Source organism: Globicephala melas, chromosome 1 (assembly GCF_963455315.2).
Source record: "Globicephala melas chromosome 1, mGloMel1.2, whole genome shotgun sequence".
NCBI lineage: Eukaryota > Metazoa > Chordata > Mammalia > Artiodactyla > Delphinidae > Globicephala > Globicephala melas.
Genome location: NC_083314.1, coordinates 67,224,564 through 67,243,742, shown reverse-complemented (window position 1 = coordinate 67,243,742; position 19,179 = coordinate 67,224,564). Strand labels below are relative to the sequence as shown.

Here is a 19,179-nt window from a genome sequence, read left to right as displayed (position 1 = left end):
ACTTGGACTAGAGGGCCTAACTGAGGCCTGTATTCGCTATCGAAGATCTGTGGATCCCCGAAGCGGTGCGGTCTAGTTCCCGAAGAGCTGGACCCCGGTGAGCGGGCGGCGTGGGCGAGGATGGGTGCGGCCACCACACGGGCAGGGCTCGCCTCCGGATCTTCGCAAAACTAACAACATTAGTTAGGGAAATAGGCTCTAACATCCCTAAATCCCTTCACTTGGCGACTGTAGCAACCTGAGACACTGAGCGCCCCGCACACCCTAGACGCAGCCAGAACGCACCCATCCCAGCCTTGCAGCCCGGCTCTGGTGCCCTGCCCCTTGTCCGCACGCGCCCTGCAAACCCGTGTCCCCGCCCTCACCCCAGAGCCCCTAGAAGCAAGCTACGGTGGCTCTGCTGGGGATAAATTATTACCGTGCTACCGTGCTGCAAACTCAGCCCGAGAAGTATGTACTGGCTGGGACAGTTTAGGAAGGCGGCCACGAGGGCCTTTGCAGAAAGGAACAGATAAATGCATTTGGGAGTAAGAGAGGTAAATCTGTGGACCACGGCGAGGAGGAAGAAAATGCAGTCTCTGCCTCAAGACCAGCGGCCCAGAAGCAATACTCAGCTCTGACACCCAGAGCCCCGCCTCCAGGGCGTGGCCTCGCGCTGCCCCGGGAGAGGGCGGGGACTACTCCGGGCCACGCCCCACTCTTCAAGAGGCCAAGGGTGCCGCACCTACAGTTCCGCTGCGCACTGCGTTCTGCACCAGCCGAGCGAAGGTGATCCGGGTGAGTCCCCGCACCTGCGGGCAGCGAGGAGCGTGGGCCTCGGAGGCATTTCAGCTCCTGCGCTGGGCACCGCCCATATCTCGGCCATCCCAAGCTGAATAGGGACTCGCTCTCTCTCTCCCTTCTTGTCTGTAGGTTTCTTTCTACCTTCCCATCCCCTTTGCCCTCCATCCTCCCCATGATGTAGTGGGTTTGGAGCGTCTAAGCTGGGCCGGCCACGCTATCTAAAACTCAGGGAAATTCTCAAGGTCAACCCTTCCTCAGTTACTTCCTTTTCTCTCCTCCGCTCCCTGGGCTGTGCGGACGCCGGGCTCCTTCTTTCTGCCTCCCAGAGCCCACCTGACCTTGCCAACTGCATCTCTGGTGCACAGGAGGGGCGGGCAGGGCACTGCAGGGACAGCTGGCAGTGCAGGCCTGATCGGTAACACAGGTTTTTAAAGTGGCCTGCGAGCGCTGCGCCAGCTGCGGATGTGCATGTGTTGCTAGGGACATTCCGGGAGGGCCTCCCAGGGAATTGTGTTTGTTTTCCTCCGGTTTCATAGAAACGTTTGTCGTATGTTTGAATTGGAACCTACGAGTGGGTCATTTCCTACGGCTGCCTTAGAGCAGGAGAGGAGGCGGAATCTTCGTTGAGGTTGATTTCAGAGAATTTCCCTCATCTGGTGTTGCTGCAGGGAGCGCTAGGGCCACAGCGGTGGGGCAGCTGCGGGGCGGTGGAAGGGGCTGGAGGCTGGTTGGTAAGTCATTCTCCGAAGTTCTGGCTTCTGCTGTCACTTTCCTTGGGAGTCACGAGTTTACCACTACATTGTAGCTTAGGGGACAAGTGAGTGTGGAAAGGGAGGTAAAAGGAAAGCAGAGACAGGAGGGTGGGTAGGAAAAGAACTACGGGCTTGCGGCTTTAATCCGCTAACTGGAGAAAGGGAGATCTGGAGGGAAGGACAGTTACTGCTCTGCAGATATATGGCTCTTTGCAGGTGCTGTAGACCTGGGCGTGGTCATGTGGAATTGCCGCAGATCTTCGATTCCTCTGTCGGTGGAAGCAAGGGCATCTCTTGGGAGATCTGTAGATCGCTGGGAGCCTACAGTTTCTGGGAAGCACCCAAGGTTATTGGTCAAAATTACAGACTATGTTTAGGTCAACGAATTCAGTGTTGAGAGCATAGTATCTGAGTCAGGGGATCAAGAACGTTTATTCTCACGGGAGTTAAATTTAACAGAGTTAAATAAGTTTACATCTAAAACCCAAACAAATACTTTCAGCTGGGGAAGACGTTCTGTAAAGCTTCCCTCCTGACAGTGTTACAGAAATAGAAAACTTTGTCAAGTGAATCCCCCCGCAAATGATGTTACTACATATAAAACAGAGGTACTGTGTAGAGGTACTGCGCCCAGCCATAGAAACGGCACTGCAGGGGACTCCTTAGATTAAGGAACAAAACTGGAGAAGGGCAGCCTTCCCCCTTATTTAGACTTAATCCTGCCAGTTTAGAGTTCTGCAGAGACACAGTCCATGAAGGGGAGCCTCTTAACCTGGAGGATAGCAAAGACACTGAACCTATGTGGAGAAATCTGGAATGAAGTGAATGACAAATCAATGTGTCAAAGAGTAATTTAGTGCCTACTGCACAGCTAGCAATATTTAAATATATTCTTCCCTATATTTCTATTTAAATATTCTGAATCTGTATTCAGATCACCCTTGCCAACCACAATTGACCATGAACCATTTAGCGTTTTTTAAAGCAATATGTGTTTAAAAGAATATACTGCTACGGTTTTTACAACTGGTTTCATTAATACTACTTATGAGTATACCATCCTTCTGAAAAAGAAGAATTCAGCAGTTACCAGGTAGTTTACTGCTATGTAAAATAGAATTTTTGCATTTCCCTCGCTCTCTCTTACACTGTCTATGTGCCTATCTTCCTATGGGGAAGTTGTACTACCTTCCAAATACATTTGCAAATACCTTTAAGGAGTTCAGCGTTTAGAATCATCCGTCCCATGTTACTCTATGAGTTCCTTCTAGAGTCGACCCATTTATTAACTGGAACATGTGTTCTAATACTTTGGTGACTTAGTTCACTCTTTTTAATTTAATAGTGTTATTTTATTTCTCCAGCCTAAGAAATGTGAATGATTGTGACACAACTTCATTCTAAGTACAGACAGGCCTGAAGAGTTAGACCCCTGTTTCAGGCAGGAGCCTGCAGCCTATGCAGTTCCTTCATTCAGAATGGCTGGTAGCCTGGTGGGGACTTGTTCAGCAGCTGCTAAGAATTCACTGCATACAGTCCACCCACATTTCTTGTGATGGAAAATCCAAATGGTGTCCATGTGACTCATTAGAGATTTTTCTTTTCCTCTTTGGGAAGTCAGGGCTTAGTTTCACTCTGCCCCTCAGTTCCTATATAATGCCAGTTAAGGGACAGGTTGTACGGAAATCGTGATGTAAAAATGAAGTGCCAATTTTTGTGTTGCTTTGCCCTTTGCAAACCCGAATGCCCGAAAGTTTGGAGGATTTTTTTCCCCTGTAATCTCTCCTCCTGTCATACTGCAGTGCTGACACTCATTAAAAAGGAAAAAAAAAAAAAAGTTCCTTTTTGGACCTTTTCCAAGTTTTTTTCTTCTTCCAATTAGAAAGCTCTCAGGCTTTAATCAGTCACAGACTTGGAGTAAATTATTAGCTTTCTGTTCTCGTTAATATATTTTATGCTCAGGAGAGGGTCCGGAGAGGTAGAAAAGTTTCAAAAGAGGTCAAGTGTGGTCAAACTTGCTCCCCAACCTCATTGAGAGACAATACAGCCAAGGGTTGAGAGCATAACTGTGGAGCCAGACTGCCTGGCTGTGTGTGAATCCAGGCTTTCTCTGTTATAGCTGCGTGTCCCTGGGCAGATTACTAAACCTCTCTGATGTTCAGTTTCTTCATCTGTAAAATGGAGTAATAATATATCATAGGGATGCTGTGAGGGCTTAAATGAGTTAATATTGATGAACTACTTAGTGTTTGACACATATTAAGTAATATATGTGCTAATAATGTGTTATTAATAATCATTGATTTCTCCTACCACTCTTCCTCTAGGTTATATCACTACCCTTCAGCCAACACTGGTCTCCTTTTCATCCTTATACAAGTAAACCCCTTTCCTGTCTCCGTGCCTGTGTACTTGCTGTTTTCTCTACCTGTGTGCTCACTCTCACATCACTGTTACATCCTTCAGAGCCCTTAGCTCAATCTGTTACCTTCCTGTTTCATGATCCTCCTAAGTTGTCTCCCTCCATTTGACTCTGTATTCTGGAAGGTCAGGACCTTCTTTCTCAGTCTTGTTCACTATTGTAGCCCTGCACTGCACGTGGTACCCAGCATTCAGTAGGGGATACATCAGGAAAGGAATCATTCTAAGGCACTACTGAGGAAGGTGGTAGATGTGGACTTAAAGTGAGCATTCCATTTAGGTGAAACACTTTGTCCTGCATTGACTTTGTCAGATCAGCTCCCTTGAATGAATTGTTACAAGATTTTTATTTTCTTCTGCATCCCATAACTTCTCCCCATTCTCTTCCCTGTCCTCTGAGATTGGTGCCTTCAGACTATAGGAAATGTCCTGCAGCCTGTCCCTGGGATCACACCTCCCTGGAGGCTGGGCTCCAGATGGTCCAGCGTGGCTCAGGGCTTTTAGGTCAGCACATCAAGGAACTCTCATCCATACGGCCTTTTGGGTCAAGAGTCTGTTTGGGAAAGTTTGTCATCCTACAAACAGGGGAACCTAGGATTTGTTCTGTCTTACAATCTACTATTCTTAGATTCCTGAAGAGCTGAATTACCAGTTTTTCCCAGGGGAGGCTCAGTTAAGCATATGTGTCTAGTGCCTTTTCGCACAGAAGTCAGACTCCAGAGAAGAAAAGAGCAGGTTATTTGCTTATTTGGCCTTAACAAAGTTTATTTGTGTCAGTGCAGGCTCATCCCACGTAACCAGGAAACGTTCACTTGGACTTGAGCATCAAGCTGGTCCTTCCCTCCCTCCTCCCGCTCTCAGCCAGTGCAGTAATGTAGTTGTCCTCAGCACTGACAGTTCACGAGAGTGTTGGAATTAAAATGACATGTGGAACTTGAATATTTTATATTCCAAGCTGTGGCCACTTAACTATAAAATTGAATATATTTGAATTTATAGGACATTTATCTCTTAAGAAGACAGATCTTCCATCCCCCTAACTTGTAGTGTGCTTCCACTTTCCAAGTGTTCTGCCAGCAACACTGATGAGGAATTAAAGAATATGAGAAACCGGGAAAGACCCACTTTATTACCTGCCTCTGCTGTTTGCCTCACTTGAGTTAATATTCAAGGCTGGACAAATAATGGCCTGCCTATTCAACTAACTTTTCATTTTTAGCCCTTGGAGTGATATTTACTGAATATGCAAAACAATTGTGGGGAATAGTTATTTTTCTTCACATGGTTATTATTCCTTCTCTCAACTGTCCATGTACTCTTTTTTTAATTATTTTAAATAAATTTATTTATTTTATTTATTTGTTTTTGACTGCATTGGGTCTTCCTTGCTGCGCGCAGGCTTTCTCTAGTTGCGGCGAGCAGGGGCTACTCTTCGTTGTGGTGCGTGGTCTTCTCGTTGCGGTGGCTTCTCTTGTTGCGGGGCACGGGCTCCAGGTGCGCGGGCCTCGGTAGTTGTGGCTCGTGGGCTCTAGAGCGCAGGCTCAGTAGTTGTGGCTCACAGGCTCTAGAGCGCAGGCTCAGTAGTTGTGGCTCACAGGCTCTAGAGCGCAGGCTCAGTAGTTGTGGCGCACAAGCTTAGTTGCCCTGCGGCATGTGGGATCTTCCTGGACCAGGGCTCGAACCCATGTCCCCTGCATTGGCAGGTGGATTCTTAACCACTGCGCCACCAGGGTAGCCCCCGTGTACTCTTTTTAAAATCTCACTGCCATTTGAGACTTTGACACTCAAACAGATTTTATCATCTGTGTACTGTAGAAGTGACCAGACTGGCGTTCTGAAAATGTAGGATGGACCCAAAGAAATTCTGTGACTCTCCTTTTTTTCTCTCCCATCATGGAAACAGGGAATTACTTTTGTGCTGCTTGCCTCTAGGATCTCAAGTTTCTCCATTTAGCTTTTTTTTTACATCTTTATTAGAGTATAATTGCTTTACAATAGTGTGTTAGTTTCTGCTTTATAACAAAGTGAATCAGTTATACATATAATGTTCCCATATCTCTTCCATTTAGCTTTATATGGGCTCAGCTGCCTTGCCTAGAAATAATTTTGAGGACTATTCCTTTGTAGATACATTTGGAGGCAGAAACGAGGCTGGACAGCTACCTCATTAAAAGAGTACAGGCTGAGTAGACCCCTAGCACAACCTCAGAGTTTTTGGAACCTCCCAGTGTTGGGGACTCATGGTGGTCCATTTGATGTGATCAGATGAAGCCCTTTAAGTTACCATCCTTGTATTATTCTCATGAAAATGCCATGTAAAAGAAAGGACCGGGGCTTCCCTGGTGGCAAAGTGGTTAAGAATCCGCCTGCCAATGCAGGGGACATGGGTTCGAGCCCTGTCTGGGAAGATCCCACATGCCCTGGAGCCACTAAGCCTGTGCGCCACAACTACTGAGCCTGCGCTCTAGAGCCCGCGAGCTACAACTACTGAGCCCACGTGGCACAACTACTGAAGCCTGCACACCTAGAGCCCGTGCTCTGCAACAGGAGACGCCACCGCAATGAGAAGCCTGCGCACTGCAAGGGAGAGTAGCACCCGCTCGCCGCAGCTAGAGAAAGCCTCACGCAGCAATGAAGACCAAACACAGTTAAAAATAAATAAATAAAATAGCTAAATTTTTAAAATAAAATAAAATGAAGGACCATATATAAGGAAGATTGGATTAATAATACAGCAGCCAAATACGTATTTTAATGAAACATTGGGGAATGGCTCCAAGCCAGTCTATAAGTGCTTTAGCATTGTCCCATTCCTGATGCATTAAAAAAAAAAAAAGACTGCTGAGAAATTGCAGTACAGTTGGAGGGGAGCAAGCTTGCAAATGGAAGTAAGGGTTACCATTGTCCACACTGGTTTTTATTTGTTTGAGGGCAAAGAGAGAGCTGAAAGTTGAAATCCTCTCTCCCTTAAGACATTTGATAGATTTTCATTTAGGAGAAGATAAGTTGTAACTTCATGGCTCAGAAGTCATAAATTATTTGAGGCCCGTGCCCAACTGATAAAGCCTACCTTTTGCTCCATTTGTGCAGTGTTGATTGTGTCCTGGGGAATTTCTATTGGCAGCTAAGATGGAGTGGAGTAAATAAGTGAAGGAGAGCTTTACCCCAGGAGTATTCCGTTGAATGTAGTTCAGGAAGTTCTCTGAGTCACCCTTTTGTAACTGAAGGAACCCCTGCCCCAGTGAGATAAGGCAAGTGGTGGCAGAAGCAGGAATTGGAGGAAAAGTTGAGCGAAGTATAAGCGCTGGAGTAATTATGCTTCCAGGTGAATCTGTCAGTCACATTCCTATAGGAGAGTACCTTAGCCAAATATCATAATGAAACTCCATGTGGCTAACTCAGGCACTGGAATAGAGCATACCTCCTAGGGGTGAGACCAACACTGCCTCATTTGAAGTCCAAGCTTGATCACTCTAAAGTAAGACTTTACAATGGTGCCTTGTAGCTTTTTAAAAATCCACTGGGGGGCTTCCCTGGTGGCACAGTGGTTGAGAGTCCACCTGCCGATGCAGGGGACACGGGTTTGTGCCCCGGTCTGGGAAGATCCCACATGCCGCGGAGCGGCTGGGCCTGTGAGCCATGGCCGCTGAGCCTGCGCATCCGGAGCTTGTGCTCCGCAACGGGAGAGGCCACAGCAGTGAGAGGCCCGCGTACCGCAAAATAAACAAACAAACAAAACATTTCCAAAAGGATCTCTATCGTTAAATAAGTGACACGAATTTCCTAAATAAAAAGAAAAACTAATTCCTTTTAAACCTTCGACTTAATGTTCTCTCAACTGAACTATTTTGACTCAAGCCTGCCAGGAAACAGTTAACTAGGAACATACACCTCTGTAGTTACTAATAAGTGAAGACAGAACAGAAACACTTCTGTCCTATCTCTGCCTCTCCCCAACCCTTTTAGTTTCATTTTCTTGGGGGGTTGCGGGGATTTGTACAGTTTCTGATCGTTGGTATGAAGGAAAAATCTGGAATTGGGTATTTGTTTACTTATTTGCCTGCTTCCCCCAGTAAAACATGAGCTTCCTGAGGGCAGGGACCAAAGTCTGGCTTGTTCACCTCATCCCCAGCATGGGCCCACTGAGTAGCACATAGTAGGCACTCAATAAACTTGAACAAGTAAATGAATGGGTGCTCAGCCCCATGCGGGGATAAGCATGTCTGGCTACAGGGAGGGTCTGCATGACTGCAGTTTGCTGATTTCCATAGTCTGTACTAGAAGACTGCTTCCTTCTGAATACTCCTGCCCTTCAGATAATAGATTATAACATGGCTGGCTATTAAGAGTTCAAAAAGGAGGGGAATATATGTAGTTCTAAGCTTTGTTTGCTATTTTAAAATGATAATTCTAAATTATAAATTCTTAAATGTATCTCATCATCATGTATTCGAACATCCGCTTTTATCACTGAATCAGGGCAGAGACAGTTAACAGAACATTAGCACACATAGTATAACCTGATATATAACATTTATTGAGTACTTACTATGTGACAGGCATCCTGATGGGTGTTTAGAGACAGTGTCCCCATTTAATCTTTACAACAACTATATGGTGTGGGGTAGGTGCCGTGATTATCTCCAATTAACAAGTGAGGAAACCAAGGATGCTTGAAAGACGTTGAGTAATTTTCCCGAGGACACACAGCTAGGAATATGAGATCCAGGTTCTAAACCCAGACAATGTGATTCCAAAACTTACCTGCAAGGCTGTCTCTATAGTGCACATAGTGGATAAGTGACAGGATTCAAGCTAAAAATCAGGTCCGATTCTTTGGTTCCTTTGTAACATACTGTCTATTCCTCCTGTCTCCTCAATTACTAATTATTGTCAGGCCATTTTTTTACATAACTTTTTTGGTATATATTGGCTCATTTTGCACATTATAGAAAGGTACAAAGGAAAATCTATAATTCAGCCATCTGGAAATAGCTATGCTTATGATTTTGATATTTTCTTCTTTAATTTTTTTCTATTATTGAGAAAACTAGATATACTCTGTTTTCTTTTTTTTAATTTAACATGCTGTATATTAAGTGTTTCACCATCTTTAATGTTTCACCAGTTTTAATGGTTATATACTATTCTGTTTTACAGATATATTATTTATTTAATTAGTCCTCTTTGTTTGGACATCTATACCATTTCTGTTTTTGCTGTTATAAATAGTGCTGAAGTGAATGTCTTTGAACCAAATCTGTTTGCCTTCCTGATTATTACCCCAGGATAGATTCCCAGTAGAATTAATGAGCAAAAGGTTATGAACAATGTAAAGTATATTGCCCGCCACCAGGCTGTCCTCCAGGTGGTTCTGTTTTACACTTCTCCCAGCAGCGTGTAATACTACCAAGTAACTAAATAAATTTTTATTTGTACAAATCATAAATTTTGATCTTTACAGCTGGTGTGCAACTAACCTCGGAAACTGCGTGATAATTAACAAGTGCTATTATACAACCAAGTGAGTTACAAAGTAATCTATACCAGTCATGAAAGTTCAGCTCCAAAAGGACCACTGGACTGCTGTGTGTCTATCACCATGTAGAAGGCAAACTCTAGGGCAGAGTTCCCACCCCCAAGAACCTTATCTTGTTGGGTGGATATAGGGGTTGCCAGGGACACAGAGCAGGTATGTAATCAACAAACTATAGTGTGCAGTCCGAATGTGTGCTCATGTCAGAAAGAGGTTGTGTTGCACGTATCAGCTTCTCAAGCCTGTGCTCTGGGAGCTATCGGCTAGCTGCGGGACCGGCCCAACCTCGGGCGTGGCTGGAGCTGCCTGGAACGTGGCTGCTGTGAGCCGAGGTGCCTCCCCTTTTGCGAATGTACGCACCCACACCCACGACGGGGCGGGAGCGTGCATCTCTTTGCCCTCAGAAAATAAGAATTCAGCAAATGACAAAGTTTTTTTTGAACCCTAAGTGAATTAAACTGATTCTTTCCTTAAAGGACAAGACTTAAGCGTTTTGCAGTCCCTACTGGATTTATGTTTTCAGCAGCTGTAGCGACAGAGCTTTTCTCTGTGTTCTGATCTCCTCTTTCTCCAGGAATTCATACATCCAGTTGCTTCCATTGTTTCAGTAGAGGCTTTGAGAGGGAAAAAGGAAACTGACATGGGTTAGGCACACACTTTATGCCAGGCACTGTGCAGAGCAGAGGAGGCATTCTGAAAGCAACCTGGACTTACAGCTTGCTTCACTTATTCCACAGCTTTCTATAAGCACATGCTCTGTGCTTGGCACGGGGGATGCTGGACACACACGGTCCCTCCCTCACGGGAGCTTAGTATCTGATGCAATTGGCTGCTCTCTCTGTTCTAGCCCTGATCACACCAGCTGGGAAGTGCTGGCTACAATGGCCTGTGAAGCAGGGCTCCTCACGTGGTGAAAGTGCAAGGAGGTGTGTGTGTGGGGGGCGCTGAACAGGCTTGGCTCCGGCACCTATGCAGGTGTGTCCAGGGCTCCTGCAGGGAGAGCCTTGGGGAGGGCCGCCTCTCTCCTCCCGCCCCTAGTACGCTCACTGTTTCCTGACCAATTACACTGTCCTTTGCACACTACCCATTTTAGCATCGGACTGTGGGTCTCCCTTACTGTAAATCCTCTGTCCTTCAAAGGTCTTGTTCCTGGCTCTGCTTGCCCTCACCTAGATTCTTTTCCCCTCAGTACCTATCACCATAGCAAAGTGTCAAGAGAGTCACTTTCACTAGGGTGTGACTGCCTAAGAGTGTAACCTCCCAGGTTGCATTTATACTTTGGAAGAGGAGGTCAGTAGTAAACATTAATTTCTAATTGCAGGTTTTTAAGCGGTTGCCTTTCTGAGTGTTCATTGCCTGCAACAGAAACATCTACTCCAAAGATACTTCTCTGTCCTGCCACCTAGCTTCTCCTACCCAAATCCTTACGGGCCAGAAAAACAGAGGCCAGTGACCGAGCCACCTAATGTTTTGCCTGGGCTAGCTGGAGTATTTGGGGAAGAATTCTAAAACCTGCTCTGGTCTTAGCTCTGCCCTCATCTCTCTACCTGAGCCTCCATTTCCTTTTCTGTAAAATGGAGCTTATGGGATTTGGGGGGAGATGAAAAATGAGCTGAAAAGTCTGCACCAACACAAGGTGACCCCAGGCTGTGTGAGAGCCTAGTCGCCTGTCTAAAGGTGAGGTCTGAACAGACTTTCAACTTGCACACTTTGACCTAAACCAGATATGCTTAATTGTATCGTTCTTAAACAGGCGGCTTTTGACAAAGTTAGAGACAGCTCCATTTTCAGTTGCCTGTTTGGCCCAGATGGGTTGAACTCCAGGGATATCAGGTAGTCATATTTATTTATTTTCAAAGAGGTGTTCAGTATTCACCCCATATTTTTGTTTTAATAACTACTACCAAAGCTTCCTCCCCAAGCTGATTTTCTAAACTCTGGAAAGGACTAATTCTAAAAGAGAATGAGGGCAGGGAAGCTTGGAAGGCAGCCAAAGACTCCTTGCTCTGCACAGCCACACAAGATGGCCCAGGAGAGGCTGACCTGGAGGTGATTCCCATGCTGAGTCCTGGGGATGGCCCTTTCCAGTGTGTGTGTCCCCTGTCCCGGAGGAGGGAATGCTGGGTGCCCCTCCACAAGCAGCTCCAGGTAAAGAAAGAATATGGCAGGGGAAACTAACGGGAATTATCGTGAAACATGGTTGGGGATGGGCAGGTTTTAGGATTTTGGTTCCAAATGTTATTTTGCAGACCTAAGGGAAGCTTACTTTTAAAGAACTGACCTGTTTGCTGGCCCCAAATTCCACACTGAGAAAGATTCTGTGATCCCAATGTCAGTTCAGCTCTAAATCATCAAGTGGGATTGAAAGGGGACATTGGAACTGAATTGGAACCTAAATTTGAATCCCAAATCGGATACTTTCTCTTTTAGACCTTGGGAATATTACTTAACCTCTGGGTGCTCTTTGGAAAATAGGGATATTAGCATCTTGTTGGGTTGTTTGTGAGGATGGCTAAAACATTTTGGAGCAGGGTAACCTTCCCAGGCTTTCAGGAGAGATTGCAGCCAAACAGTTTTAGGGGTGGAATTTTTTTTTCTTTGGCCACGCCATGTGGCATGCGGGATCTTAGTTCCCTGACCAGGGATCGAACCTGTGTCCCCTGCAGTGGGATCGCGGAGTCCTAACTACTGGACCACCAGGGAATTCCCAGGGATGGAAATTTTAAACACACAGGAGCTGTTGGCCTGTGGCAGCCATACACGTGATGGGACAGCAGCTAAGGATCTCTGGAAGCATTGTAGCTATTTCTCTGTGTCCTGCCGTGCTCTGACCCTTCAGACATCTGGTGATCAGTGCTCAGAGAGACTGGAGGGCAGCACTAACTTACTCTGAATTTATTAGGGCTTCTTCCCACCCAGCAGGTTTTCCTCTCCTTGATCTCCAGTCTGTTTCTTTCCTTCTTTCTTCTTTCCTCCTGGAGCAGAACAAGAGCTAAAAGAGCTGAAATTGCTGAACACTGAAAAATGCTGATATGAGCTTTTTCTCCAAACATTTCATATGAAATTTTTCAAACATGCAGAAAAGTTGGAAGAATTGTATAGTGAACATCCATATAGCTACCACCCAGGTTCTAGCATTAATATTTTGCTATATTAGCTTGCGTCATCATTTTTTGATGCATTTCAAAATAAGCTGCATTGCAGACACTAGAACACATCATGGGGTTAGTTTTGAAGCATTAATTTGATGAAGAATCTGGGTTCTCCAAGAGCTGCCCAGAGCCTTGCTCTGGCTTTCAAAGAACTATAACTGATCCCTTCCCTACCAGTGTGATATTTCTGCTGCTGTACCAGCACGTGTCTCAGGATCCAAGGGAGGCCCTAGGGTTCCTGCCCTGAGTGTCCCCGATGCCAACAGACATACAAGCGAAAAACTTGGAATCACTGTGTACTTACTGACTATATCCTGTTTCTTTCTCTTTCCCTCTCTCTTTCTTTCTCTCTCTCTCTCTCTCTCTCTGTCTCTCTCTCTCTCTGTGTAACTTAGTATATCTTTTAGCATTTTGCCTTGCTAAATATTTTTTTAAATTGTGGTTTTTAGTGGCCAGACCATCCAATAGCAATGACTACTGCAGTGGTTTAGATAAATCTCATACATGCGATGTTGATCAAAAGAACTCAGGCGCAAAAGAGAATATACAATGTGATCGTGAACTTTTCTGTGTGTATATTGCAGACTTGAATCATTTTTTAATTCTGTTGGGTGGTATACAGTAATATCGGTATACAGTAATATCTCTACCTCTTAGAACCACCAGATCGCTCACGCCTCTTTTTGATCTGTAGGGATATGTTTGCTGGTAACAAAACATCCCACTCTTGAGGCCTCCTGCAGCTTGGAGCCCACAGTGCCAGGTGGCGGCCTAATGTGTTCTTTCTCCCACAGAGTCAGGATGGCCGTCCTCTCTAAGGAATATGGTTTCGTGATTCTAACTGGTGCTGCCAGCTTCCTAATGGTAACTCATCTAGCCATCAACGTTTCCAAGGCCCGCAAGAAGTACAAAGTGGAGGTGAGTGGGAACACAGCGGTGCCTCTGTGGGTTCGTCGTGGCAAGAACTTGTTTTCAGTTGTGGAGGGAAAGGTGAGGTGCTAGTGGTCAGCGGTGGCAGTTTCCGGCCTGTTCCTATTAGAAATTCTGCACCTGTCTGGCAGGAGGAAGCCGAGAAATATGGGGCCCTTCTGGAGAGTCATTTCCATCTTGTTTTACTTTTGTCTCTTCTGAAAAAAGACCAGGTGTGCTTTTGGCTGGAGCTCTTTGGTAGGAAGACAGTTATTTTCTAAAGGGGGTTAAATAGGAAATTCCCGGGCTGTCCAGTGGTTAGGACTCTGCGTTTTCACTGCCAAGGGCCCAGGTTCGATCCCTGTTTAGGGAACTGAGATCCCACAAGCTGCACAGCGAGGCCAAAAAAAAACGGGGGTTGGAGGGGGTTAAATAGCAGTTGTTTCCTGGTGTGCCACTTTAAAATGATGTCTTCTGGTGATTTTCCTGTTTCCCAAGTAGAAACGAAGCACATGGTGCTGAGTTAGCCTGTGTCTGGACATCAGACATAGGGAGGAGGTCTATTGAATGCTTCCTTTAGCTCTAGCTGATCTAGAAGGGATAATTACTGAAGCTGTCCCTGGTGAGCAATTTTAAATGTCTACTTCTTTTGAGCAATTTCTAATTAGAGCTCCTTTTAAAGTTTTCATGTCTAGTTTATTATTTTGATGGACACATTAAAACTCTCACACACTCAGTTTCTGTTCCCCCATTAAGGGGAACCTTAAAAGGATGTGGTATTTGCTGACTCTTGGGAAGGAGCTATTTCCCAATGGCATCCTTGTAATACATCCCAAAGCCACCCGTGATGGCATAACGTCAACAAAAACGCTGAATTTGGCACAAGCTGCCTCTATCCCTTGAATGGCACAGACATATATTCTCGTCACTGGATATTAATAGACACAGATTGAATCTGCCTCTGAGAATGAGGCCTCTGTCACCACATGCATGTAAGCAGAAACTGAATGATCATCTTACCAAGGTTATGGCAGAAGATGCTTTGGGATACATTATCTTTAAGGTTGATTTTAACTCTCAACACTGAATGCTACACTTGACCATTTGATCACACACACTTTGTTTTAACAGTATCCTACAATGTATAGCACTGACCCTGAAAACGGACACCTCTTCAACTGCATTCAGCGGGCCCACCAGAACACGTGAGTGCTGGCCCTGCCCGGCCCCCAAGACATCTGCAGAGCGGGTGTTTTCTGTACAACACCTCAACCCTTGGTACTCTGTTTGCTGAGTAATAGCAACGATGATGATCATGAATACTCATTAAAAGTATCATTAAAAATGTATAAGTGAACAGATTAAATATTAAGCAAAATTAAGAGTTGTTAGGATGGTGGGATTCTAGATAACCTTTTCTTTTTTTCTTCCATTTCTTTTATTTTTAATTGAAGTAAAATTGATTTACAATGTTGTTAATTTCTGCTGTACAGCCAAATGATTCAGTTATAAATATATATATTCTTTTTTGATATTCTTTTCCATTATAGTTTATTACAGGATATTGAATATAGTTCCCTGTGCTATACAGTAGGACCTTGTTGTTTATCCATTCTATATATAATAGCTTGCACCTGCTAAACCCAAACTCCCACTTCATCCCTCCCCCAATGCCCTTTTCAAATATGAATTTAATGCTGCATTACTCTTCTGCGGTATTTGCAGCAAGTTCACTCTAAACTGATACTGAATCTCTCAGCCTAGCGGGTGAGAGGCTTTGAGCTCTGCAAGGAAATCTACTCTAATTCGCCTCATCAGTTTGTTAGATTTGAGGTCTTTGATTCACTGTGTTCTGAGTTACCTCTAATCTAATCCCAAGCAGAGCAAAAGAAGGTGGATCTTAGTGGTCAGGCCTTCTGCCTCTGGTCAATGTTTATTTTTATTCTCAAGTTTCTAACTTGGCAAGTAAGAATGTAAAGGGTTCTTTGTTTTACGTAGACATACTTATATAGAGCACTTAAAAGGAAAAAAAACCCTTTTTTTTTTTATCTATTCCAGGTTGGAAGTGTACCCTCCCTTCTTATTTTTTCTAGCTGTCGGAGGTGTTTACCACCCAGTAAGTTTTTCCGGGGAGGGGGTTCATCTAATTAGATTGAATAGATTTAATTCACTGAGCCATTCAGGAGGGAAGAGGAAATGAAAATTTAATGAACATGTTCAATGTCTATGCACCATGTATTTAAAAGAATTTCAGTTACTTCTTACAAAGTTCCTTAAAGTAGGCAGCATTTTTCCTGTTTTTTTACAGATAAGGAGAAACCTCTTGGATACTATGTAACTTTCTCAAGATCAAATAGCTACAGAGTAGATGAATCAGAATTTGAACCCAGGTCTCTCTGATCCTAGGAGGTTCATGTCCATTGAGTTTTCCTTTGCCATATTATTCATGCAACGAACATTTCCTGGACACCGGAAGTTACTGCAGTGAACAAAACAGGCAAAGACTCCTGGTTTCGTGGAGCTGACTCTTAGTTGGGGGTCGCAGACAAAAAGCAATTCAAGGACATCGCGTAGCATGTTAGAAGGTGATGCGCCCCACAGAGGAAGCAAAAGCAGGGATGGTGGAAAGGGAGTGCCTGGGGACTGGGGGGGGACAGTGCTGAGTGGGGCAGTCAGGAGGAGCGCCTTGTTGCGAAGGTGACACTTAAGCAGTAAGTGAGGGAGCAGGTGCTGCAGATGTCTCCAGACACCTCCAGGCAGCAGACGAGCAAGGGCGAAGCCCTGGGGCAGGAGCCTGGCCGGTCTGTGTGGTGCACAGTGAGTAGGGCGGCTTCAGTGGTGAGCAGGAGGTGAGGGCTGGAGGTGAGGGTGGACCTCGGGGCCTTGTGGGCCGCTAAAGCCCTTGTGAGCCTTAGGTTTGGTCTGCACTACACCTTATCTAAATAAAGCAAGTTTATCTGAGCCTGATTAGTTGCCACTGGGGTCTTGCCTTACACAGAAAGTGTTTCCTTTCCAGGGCCCAGGTTTCCCCTCCACTGAGTTCAGACCGGAGTGCTGGCACCCCACATTTCTGGTTCTGAGACTTTCATAAGCCTCTGGTCTGTACCTGAATGGCCTTGTGCTTTCTTTGTCAGCTGCCAGAATGGCACATCTATAGTTCATGACCTCAAAGTCTTGTATTTGTTTCAAAGAAAATTCTGCTACTCTCTTAGAGAAGATATTTCTTTCCTGTGCCTCTAAAGAACCCCAATCCTAGCAAGTAACTAGGCTAGCTGGTCTAAACAGACTAGCTGGTCTCTCTAGGTGTCACCTGATGTCCACCCCAGCCCCATTGCTGTCCCACTCCCCTAGATCCCATTCCTTGTGCTTAGTTCTTGGAAATACTCTAAGACTACTCTGAAGACAAGCACCTGATATTGTTCCCGGGTTGACGGTAATTATGCGACTTTAAAGAGAGACCAGGCAGAAACTACAGAGCTTCTAGATAGTGACTTGTGTGCCTGGGGGTTTATTTATAGTTGTTTCATTCTCCTACTGATACTTAACTTCCATTAAATCATCACAAAAGACAAATAAAAATCATAAAGTAGGAACCTCACCCCCACTGATGCCACTGCTAAATTGAAAAGACAGTTGGGGACAGTGACGCACAGTGACTCACGTCCTCACACACCCTCTCTCTTCCTCTCCCCTGTCTCCTTTAGACCAAATGGGTTCGTCACCCCAGTAGGGTGTCCAAATGGAAGGATTTCCCATCTCGCATGAGTTTTCACTCTCTCTTCCCAAGGGTGTTGGGAATGGGGAGACTTTCCCCTCCAACACCACATGTTCTGGGATTCACAACATGACACACTCCCCCGACTGTTTCTAGTGGAGCCCCATGCCTATGCGTGGGCCGCAGCACAGCCCCTCAGAGCCCTCCCAGGGGGGACCTGGCTGAGACGAAGCAGCACACAGCTGTGGAGTGCGCAGTCCATCTCCTGTCCGCAGGGCTCCTCCCCTAGTCCTGCCTTTCAGTGGGCTTCCTCTCCTGGCTTACTCTGTGACCCCCAGGCCTGCCTCTCCTTCCCCTGCGCTCTAGCACACTGAGTCCCCTGGGGCAGGCCGGGAGGTTCCTCCCATCCCACCTACCTAGGAGAAGGCCAGCAGTCACCTCCCAGGTCTCTGAGCAGTTCATAGAAGGATCACAGCGCTTTGATTTTCCTGACTGAAACAACTTCATTCTACCCTGACTTTGGTAGGGAGTATTTTACTATATCCATGAAACTGTTAACTTTTTGTTAAAACATTGTGTAATCAATCCTAGATGTTAATAAAATTCTGCCTGTTTCTTTCATGCAAATAACTAACGGAGCCCTTTTATTTTAGCGTGTAGTTTCTGGCTTGGGCTTGGCCTGGATTGTTGGACGAGTTCTTTATGCTTATGGCTATTACACAGGAGGTAAGGACATATTGACATCTGTCAAGGAAACAAATTTAGAATCTTATACTACTATATTATCCTGTTTAGCAGGGCTTTAAGGGAAAGTAACTTGATATTTAGGTGAAAGATCTGTTATCTTCTTTCTTTTTATTAACCTTTGAATAGTAACAAAGCGCATTTTGCATTTTCAGTGTGTCAATTGCTGTTCTAAGAACTTTGCATATGCTGTTTAGCCTTACAACAATTCTATGACATAGATAATATTATTTTATAGATGAGGAAACTGAGGCTGAGAAAGATTAAGACTCTAGATCACAGAGCTACTAAGTGTAAACTGGAAAGTCAGGATTCAAACCCAGGCAGTCTGAGCCCAGATGCCCTGCTCCTAATCAGTGCTATAAATGGTGTGCCTGAGAGAAGGGGGAAGAGATTCTTCTGGCTGTCCTTACCTCTTGGGAGAGGGAAAACTCCAAAAGATCCTGGAGCAAAGGTGCTCTAATTATTATCCCATAATGTGTTTTAAAGTTCAATACTGTTGTGGCACACGACTTTGCGTGCAGTATCTGCCATACTGACAGCTTAGGCTGAAGAGCTGGTTGACCTCCTAAGACTAGATGGTCTAACGTACAGCTCCAGGTGCCTTGACAGAATGGCTGGTGGATGTTGACAGCATTGTCACTGTGGAACACCCCCAGTAACTTCTGCTCTTTCCTCTTTTTTAGAACCTAGAAAGCGGAAACGGGGAGCCCTGAGCTTCATCGCCCTCATTGGCCTGATGGGCACCTCTGTGTGCTCTGCTTTCCAGCATCTTGGTTGGGTTAGAACTGGCTTGAGCAGTGGGTGCAAAAGCTGCCATTAAAGAGTTATAGGGTGTTTTGAAACTCTCATTCATTTTGAGTGACTTTTATTTTCAGTGACTTTTTTTTTCCCCTAAATAAAAACTTACCTGGCGTCAGCCTCATACCTAACCCTGACTCTATCACTTATTTTTTTTTGAGTCTTTATCTAAAATATAAGTAGCCTGTTCCTAGTAGATGAGAGAGGGGCCACAGGTATTAAGCACCCCTTCTCACCCTGCCAGAGGATGTTTACTTAATGTGTGAGCTACAAAAAGGTCTAATTGTGGAAATATGTTCATAGTCAGGCCACAGCAGTGAAAAACTGGGGCTCGAAGAAAGTCTTTTACTGCTAGCAGTCTTTTAC

General features: G+C 45.2%; 1 protein-coding gene across 2 annotated transcripts; it reads left to right on the top strand.

Moving 5' to 3' along the window:
- Positions 1 to 587: 587 nt before the first annotated feature.
- Positions 588 to 18,944, top strand: MGST3 (microsomal glutathione S-transferase 3). Of its 2 annotated transcripts, none has more exons than XM_030848232.3 (6): positions 588 to 777; positions 13,439 to 13,562; positions 14,685 to 14,758; positions 15,612 to 15,669; positions 17,922 to 17,994; positions 18,699 to 18,944. In XM_030848232.3, the coding sequence occupies exons 2-6, from the start codon at positions 13,446 to 13,448 to the stop codon at positions 18,833 to 18,835; spliced, it is 459 nt and encodes a 152-aa protein (XP_030704092.1). In that variant the 5' UTR covers positions 588 to 777; positions 13,439 to 13,445; the 3' UTR covers positions 18,836 to 18,944. The 2 variants fall into 2 exon arrangements, with proteins under 2 accessions (XP_030704092.1, XP_030704093.1); XM_030848233.2 differs by having other exon boundaries at positions 768 to 908.
- Positions 18,945 to 19,179: the final 235 nt, after the last annotated feature.